General features: G+C 37.4%; 1 protein-coding gene across 1 annotated transcript in view; it reads left to right on the plus strand.

Moving 5' to 3' along the window:
- JAKMIP2 (janus kinase and microtubule interacting protein 2) overlaps nt 1-5,059 on the plus strand; it is a 201,457-nt gene extending 196,398 nt beyond the window's left edge. Inside the window, exon 21 of the mRNA XM_055430949.2 lies at nt 4,527-5,059. Coding sequence (XP_055286924.1) covers nt 4,527-4,547 — 21 coding nt within the window. The 3' untranslated portion in view covers nt 4,548-5,059. The remainder of the gene's footprint in view (nt 1-4,526) is intronic.
- The last annotated feature ends 3,648 nt before the right edge of the window (nt 5,060-8,707 follow it).

The following is an 8,707-nucleotide window of genomic DNA, read 5'->3' on the forward strand; positions in this document are numbered from 1 at the left end:
GTATTCTTGGGCTTCCTGGGTGGTTTAGTTGGTAAGGAATTTGCCTGCAATGAGGGAGACCTGGGTTTAATCCCTGGGTTAGGAAGATCCCCTGGAGGAGGGCATGGCAACTCACTGCAGTATTCTTGCCTGGAGAACTCCTGTGGACAGAGAAGCCTGGTGGGCTACAGTCTGTGAGGCCGCAAAGAGTCAGACATGACTGAGTGACTAAGCATAGCAAAGGGGAACCCCACATAGTTTCAGGAGATACCATGTGCTCATCGTTCATTTTTTCCTTTCAGTTTTATTGTGATATAACTGACATACAGCACTGTATAAGTTTAAGCTGTATGGCATAATGATTTGATTTACATACATTGTGAAATAACTACCACAGTAAATTTAGTGAAGATCCACAAAATCAAAGAAAAAGAAAATGTTTTTATTGCATGATAATTCTTAGGATTTGCTCTCTTAACAACTTTTATATACAACACATAATCACATTAATTATATTTATCATGTTGTTCATAATATCCCTAGTACTTATTTTTCTTATGACTGGTAGTCTGTATAACAACTTTTGACTACTTATCCAGTATCCCTAACCTCTACTTCTCACCTCGGGTAACCACAAATGCAATCTCTTTCTCTATGAGTTTGTTTGTTTGATCTTGACACATTATGCTGAGTGTCTTCTGTGAAACAGACAAGGCAGCAGGTACTTGGATACTAGAGTCCTAAGTCAGGAGTGGCATAACTGTATTCACTGACTTAGAGCCTGGTGGCATGTCATAAACTCCCAGAAGTGACAGCTGCAATCACTGTTTTACAGAGGAGGAAACTAAAGCTCAGCTCTACAGAGCAACACATTCAAAAGAATCCCTGAGGCTCTGTGATATCCAGAAGGGCCTTCTGAATCAAAGATGAATTTGTATTCTCTACAGTTTTAGTTATAGAATGCTGACCCTTAACTCACTGAAAACTGCTCATCTATAGTGACCTATTAGATAATACTTCAGTTATTCATAATGCCAGTTTGAATAAACCTGGCTTCGCTGTAGAAATCATAGTTCCTTTTACAGATACTCAATTTACAGAAATTTAACATTCTGGGAGATTGCCTAAAAGTCCATTTGCTTTTTAAAGCTAGCATGATTTTCCTCAAATGATGGGCTTTACTTTAGTTGTCATGGGGAGAAATGATGCGTATGTGTTTTGAAACAGAATTTAAGATTTATTTCTGAAGTTGACTTAGATAATTGCTAAAAGGAAAGAAGCATAAGTCATTTCATTTTAAGGTAGCTATCTTTATATATAATTTAAATTAGTCTTTGGTTTAAGAACAGAATATAAATCATTAATAGGAAAAATATTTGTATGGCTATTTGCAGTATGCTTTTGTGTTACATACTTATTTTATATAAAAACACACTATATGTGGGTATACATATATAGAGAAAAGAGAGATGCACACACCTAATGCATCTTTATACACATTCAGATTAGTTCTCTTCTTTACTGAGGATCATGGGAATATTATAGGGCTGCACTGGTGGCTCAGGCAGTAAAGAATCTGCCTGCAGTGCAGGAGATCTGGGTTCAGTCCCTGGTAGGAAAGATCCCCTGGAGCAGGAAATGGAAGCCCACTCCAGTATTCTTGCCTGGGAAATCCCATGGAGAGAGGAGCTTGGGGGCTACAGTCCATGGGGTTGCAGAGAATCGGCCATGACTGAGCGACTGAGCATGCACTCTTCGTGCCAGCACCACCAGTCTCTCTGCCTTTTTGGCACCTACGCCCGCTCCCTCAGTATACTCTCGTCCCAGTCTCTGGACTTCCTTCCTACCCAGTCTCCCGTGGCTCAGTCACTCTTTCATCTCAGTCTGATCTGGCCTTTGGGAATGAGCCAAGTGATTCTGCAAATGTCAGTTCCAAATACTTCTGACTTGCACCTGTGGCAGAAATTTCTTTGAATCTCTGATTTGCCTCAGATTTACCTCTGTATGTGAACTGGAAACATCCTTAAGATACTAAATGCCTCCTTTTCCACCACTTTGGATCTTGGTCACCATTTCTGGAGTACCATTAAATTCTGCTACAGAATTAGTATCTTTACTTTGTAGATGGGGAAATTAAGCCTTGGAGATGTTAAATGGCTTTTTCATGGAAATTCCATTTTCTCCATCCATGCCATTCAGACTCTAAAGTTCACATCCTTATGCAGTACATGATAAAATGTCCTCTGTGCCATTTTCTGGCTTTTATTAGAGGAGTGTATTATGTCCTAAGCTTCTACCCAAGTGAAAACCCAGATACATGGAATTAAAGAGGGATGGGGCTAGAAGTATTGACTGGCACAGTCCAGGGAAATGTCTTTCCAGAGATACTCTGGGGCCAAACAGGAAACCTGTGTAACAAAATCCCCAGGGAATCCTCAGATCAGGACTTTGGAATAGAGACCATCTGCCATTAAACAATGTTGTTGGAGAGAAAATTTGACATACAAGTAAATCAGTGAAAGACATAGATAGACCTGCTTTTAAAGTAATATTTCATGTGAGCAACAAGGGCTTCAGTTCAGTTCAATCAATCAGTCGTGTCCAACTCTTTGCGACCCATGGACTGCCGCGTGTCCATCACCAACTCCTGGAGCTTGCTCAAATTCATGTCCATTGAGTCAGTGATGCCATCCTACCATCTCATCCTCTGTCATCCTCTTCTCCTCCTGCCTTCAGTCTTTCCCAACAAGGGCTTAATTTCCAAAATATACAGAGCTCATACAACTTAACACCAATAGCCCCCCAAAAAGAAATTGAAAATGGGTGGAAGACCTAAATAGACATTTCTGCAAAGAAGACATATGAATGGCAAATAGGCACTTGAAAAGATGCTTAGCATCACTAATTATTAGAGAAATGCAAATCAAAACTACAATGGGGTGCCACTTCATACCCATGAGAATGTCCATCATTAAGAAGTCTACAAATAACAAATTTTGGAAAGGATGTGGCAAAGAGGGAACCCTCTTACACTATTCCTGGAGGAGGAAATGGCAACCCACTCCAATATTCCTGCCAGGATAATCCCATGGACAGAGGAGACTGGCAGGCTACAATCCATGGGTTCGCAAAAAGTTGGACATGACTTAGTGACCGAGTATGCACGCATGCCTGCACTATCAGTGGGGGTTTAAATGGGTACAACCACTATGGAAAACAGTAAAAATATTCCTCAAAACTCTAAAAATACAGTTGCCATATGATCCAACAATCCCACTCCTGGGCATATATCCAGACAAAATTATAAGTCAAAAAGATATATGAACCCCAGTGTTGATAGCAGCATTATTTGCAATAGCCAAGATATGGAAGCAATGTAAATGTCCATCAACAGATGAATGGATAAAGAAGACGTGGTATATATACACAATGGAATATTACTCAACCATCAAAAAGAATGAAATGCCATTTGCCACAACATGGATGGACCTAGAGATTCTCATACTAAGCAAAGTAAGTCAGAAAGAAAAAGACAAATACCGTATAATACCACTTATTTGTGGTTTCTAAAATACACTGCAAATTAACATATCTACAGAACAAAAACAGACTCAGAGAGAGAACAGGCTTATGGTTGCCAAGGGGGTTGGTAATCAGGAGAGGGAAGGAATGGGAGTTTGGGATTAGCAGAGGTAAACTATTATATATAAGACAACGAGGTCCTACTATATAGCATTGTTATTTGTTGCTACTAAGTCACTTTAGTTGTGTCCGACTCTTTGCGACCCCATGGACTATAGCTTGCCAGGCTCCTCTCTCCATGGGATTCTCCAGGCAAGAATACTGGAGTGGGTCGCCATTTCCTCCTCTAACCCTATAGCATAGGAAACAATATTTAATACCCTGTAACATCACCGACTTGATGGACATGAGTTTGAGTGAACTCCAGGAGTTGGTGATGGACAGGGAGGCCTGGCGTGCTGTGATTCATGGGGTCGCAAAGGGTCGGACACGACTGAGTGACTGAACTGAACTGAACAAAATATAATGGGAAAGAACATAAAATATATATGTATATATATTATAGATGTACATACATCTGAGTCACTTTACTGTACAGAATAAATTAATACAACATTGTAAATCAACTATACTTCAATAAAATTTTTAAAAATTAAATTTAAAGTAATATCTTAGTTGAACTTCTGAAGGTGTTGGCTTAGAAGGTCCCAGAGAAAAAGACAACATTGATAATAGCTAATATTTTAGGCCACTTAATATGAGACAAGAACTGTTAATTGCTTTACATGCATTACGTTGCAGCAACCCTTGAAATAGATACTTCTATTCTCTCATTTTAAAGGAAAAAAATTAAGCTTAGAGACTTTCTTTACATAACACGCACAAGATTATACTGTTTCAAGAGGTGGTAAAGAATAAAAAATGGTTTTTTTTTAATTAAAAAAAATAATAATTTGTGGGTTTTTTTTCCTGTTTCTGCTATTGACTCAAATAATGATTAAAGAATTTCTCCCTCTGTTTTACAGAGAAACCGAAAACACGGATAAGACCGCAGAAAAGCAAATACTTCTAAACCTTCAAAGATGGCAGAAATGTTTACAGCAGTAAAAGGGAGATCAAAAGCTAAGACCCATCCTGTAGCCAGGACTACACCTGTGTATTTTAAAGCCATTATTCAAGGTTTCTTACTTGACAGTTCCTACATGACCCTGTTGAAAATCTCCAATATATGCTGCATTTAACGAAACATGTATATGTCAAACCAGAAGGAAAGAACTATAGACATATATTGTGTGAAAGAAACAATTCAGCAAGGGAAACAATTTCAGCAGATCAAGCAAAGATGTGTCTTGGGCATGGAACCAAAGTTACAAAGAAACATTCTACCCCTGCTGTGCAGGGGAGGTCATTTTAATGTAACACCACACCCCATGGAAATACTAGTCCTGAAATAAACATCATTTTAAAAAAATCAAAACAAAAAGATAAGGGGGGTGGGGATCGAAGCACGAGGAATACCTATGAGGAGCTGTTTACAATAAAATGTTTGATTTGAAAAGTCTGGTTTCTTACTACAGGGATTTGCTTTTCTGTCTTTATTATTGTTTAAACCTCAGGAACAGAGACATCTGCAATGTGAGTGAGAAGACAAAAAGTGTCCGGTTTTTCTGCAAACAGTGGAGCTTGTGGAATGCATTCCACACATGACAGATGAGACGTGGATCACAGTGACCCGAATAAACTGGCAACCAATGTGAAGGATCCAGGCGAATGCAAATAAGATGCATAAAAGCAGATGTTTCCTTGGCCTTCTGTGGTCCTCCAAGAACAACAAACTGATCTCATTCTTATTGAAAATTAAGAAGATGATGCTCTAGATCACAAGCTCCCTGACTCAGTTCTGTTTAAGAATGCCACCGACTATAGGGCCAGAGGCATCTCTGAATCTTTCCATTTCCAAAATACTGGTCTTCAAATGGCTGCTTAAAATTGCCTGCAAATAACATGTGATTTGATACAAATAGATGCGATAAGTAAACTTCTATCAACAAATGAGTTTTCCACAGAGATGTGACTATTAAGTGAAAATATGATTATTTTTAGAAATATCCTGATATGCTTAGAGCATTCTGACCTCTTGTCATTTAGACTGACAGTTTTTTTTTCCCAGAGATATGACAGCAACAAGGTAGCTCTACTTTTTTATATAAAAGTAACATTGTGTTACTGATAAGGTCATTTTCTACCATAGACAATGAGAAGACTGGTACTTTTCCTAAGTTATGTAATACTGAGTCTTGGATTCAGCTCTGATAGCAAATAAAAGTTCCTGAAAAGCTAATTTTAGCCTCATTTACTGTAGATAACAAAACAGCCTCAATTTTTCAAATTGTCAAGATTTTATTTACAGGGCTAGCATTCCCATGCATTAAGAATGTTTGTAGGGAGCCAGAAACTCTTTCTATGAGATGCTACACAAGTCCTTCCATACGTGGATTCAGTATCTTACTCTTCAGTTTTGGCGCTGGCACCTATAAAGCCAGAACAGTAACTGAAGAAAGTACAATTAAAGCTATAATGCAGGGGTCCCACTTTCTGTTCTTATATTTACTGCTGACCCAGGTATCTTTGGCCAAGTCACTTAACCTCTCTGTGCCTCAGTTTCCTCATCTGCAAAATGAGGTTAAAATGCTTTTTCATAAGGTTTTTCTTTCTTTCTTTTTTGCAATTCTGGAACAAGAGGTGCTTAAAGTAGCACAAAGTGCTTTGTAATTATGATGACTGCTATATCTGACTTTCTTGTGTTGTTGAGAAAAAAGAGTCCCCTGTGTAATAAAATAGTGCTTCAGTTTCATTAAATCTAAGCACCGCGGTACTGAAGCTTTCCCATCAATTACTAGCAATAAAGATTGAGCGGTCCAGAACCAGGAGCTCTAATCACCTATAGTAAATAGATCATTTTCATGCTATTTAACAAGATAGAAGAATGTGTCATTTCGATGATAAGCATCTTCTAGCTCTCCTTACTGCATATGCATGCCATAATACAGAAGTCCTCCCTTATCATAAGAGAGTCAGCCATGAAACTAAGGTTTGGAGTGAACTGAGAGTATCACACAATTAGTCTGATGGATATCCCTTTCATTTGGGGGGAGGTCTTGTAGATGTCCTACTGGGGATGTACAGTATAACCATCCTTCTGCTGGATTCTCTGTTCAACAGGTAGTTTCCATATTAAGTATGAAGAGTACGTTCACTGTGCAAGCAATGTAAAAAGGGTGCTACTACAGTTTTGTGACCCAACACTTTCAAATCTCAGAACGTATGGAAGAGGATAAATTACTCTCCTATATTTTAGATGACTTTTCTCTTCCATTGGTCATCCCAGGGTGCATCTGAGAAAATTCATACTCCATCTGCTCCACCAAGCCTACTTCCTTCCTCTTCATCTTGCTTTCCCCACCAAGAAACTTGTAGGTTAAATTTTATATTCAAGCACTGACTATGGTTTGAGTGATCAGAAATATTTATTAAAATAATGTAGCTTAATCAGGTAACTTACCTGCTATAAATTGGATTGTGTCACATACACAAAGTCATACAAGAGCAATCTCCATGAGTATGACCATCTAAGAAGCTTTAGATATGCTTAGGGAAAATGCAAGGGGGAAAAAAGGAATTCTTTCTTTTTGCTTAAGATCAAGGAGGTTAGTAAATTTCTCTAAGGCTTAAGCTAAAAGATGGTATTTTTACCATACTTTACTCATGATCTTCAAAATTAACAAATCTTTGAGTAAGGCTAAATATTTTGTTATGCATTTCCACAATTATAAAAACCATCAGCAAAATTGTACATGTATTTTCCAGTCACTTGTGGCTCCAAGGAAATGGACCATATCCAGATGAATGCTTCCCTTGCATGTCATGATCTGCAAGAGTGAAAAGAGTGTCAACAGTTGAGAGGTTGACTGTGGCTCTCCTTCCGACAGAGATCAGATGATCCCCACTCCAATCTTTAATACCTGATTTCTTCATCTTAGCTATCCTGACATATTTGGCCAATGAATGAGGAACAATCCGAATAGCATTCTTCAGGGTTCATTTTACTTAACTTTTCCTAAAGTCTTCATCTCTTGGAAAATAAACATAACTGAAAATATTAAAAAATTGTTTGAGATAAAATGAAAGCCCCAATTTAGCATAACTATTCAGAACAGGAATAGTTTCACAAGAAAGGGAAAAGAAATTGAAGACTATATTTGACTGTAAAACCAGAAAGCATCAACAGATGCTGAATTGGCTGTCTAATTCTTTTTAACACCACCCAAGTTTTGTTTTAAGTATCACTAGAATTTGCTAAAAATAGGTACAAAATCCCTTTTAACTTATGTCATATAAAGGAAACTTTTGCCAATAGTGAAGTTTTAGTGTTAGAAGAATAAATCTTGCTTTGTATTAAAAAAAGAAAAGAAAAAAGAACTGCTCACATAGGTGGCATGGATCTTCAGGAGGACAGAGATGATGTAGGGCTCATGGGTCATCACTGAAGTAGAACAAGTATATTCTCCACTAGTAATAGAACAAATAAAGTTTTGCCAAATGATTTTTGCTACAGTATTTTATTTCAACTTACTTTGGTGATTTTTAGTTTAAAATAAATCTCTGGCCAATTTTTTCTTTTTTGCCTATAGATTGTCAACTTTTTTTGTAAGCCCGTTGTGTAATTCATGTATTCAATGTCTTCAACTTAATTTTGTAAGTTCATTGTTTTAAAATGAAGCATGTCTTTTTAACCTTCCTAGGTTTTCATGGAAATTGTAAAAATAATATTCATCAGTTCTGTGCTGATGCAAAATAACTGGATCTTATGTGTCATATTACATCAAAATAGATGCACAGCATAGACATTTTAAAAAATATATTTAATTGCATTTTTTGATCGGTCAAAATAGATGGGCAGCGTAGACATTTTGTTTTTTAAATATTTAATTGTATTTCTTGATCTGTCAAAGAATGTCACAGCATATATATATTCATATATATATGAATGTGTATATATATACTTATCTACTATACTGAAATAGTTCAGTATAACTTGAGAGATCAGTTATCAGAGCAAGTCTTGGATGACTGTCATGAGTTGATGCTTCCAGGATGGCCCAATCCTCCCCTTAAGTGGACTCCCACTTTCTAAAAGGAAGAAAGT

This window comes from Moschus berezovskii, chromosome 8 (genome assembly GCF_049115385.1).
Source record: "Moschus berezovskii isolate FMDL1 chromosome 8, NW_MosBer_1.0, whole genome shotgun sequence".
Classification (NCBI taxonomy): domain Eukaryota; kingdom Metazoa; phylum Chordata; class Mammalia; order Artiodactyla; family Moschidae; genus Moschus; species Moschus berezovskii.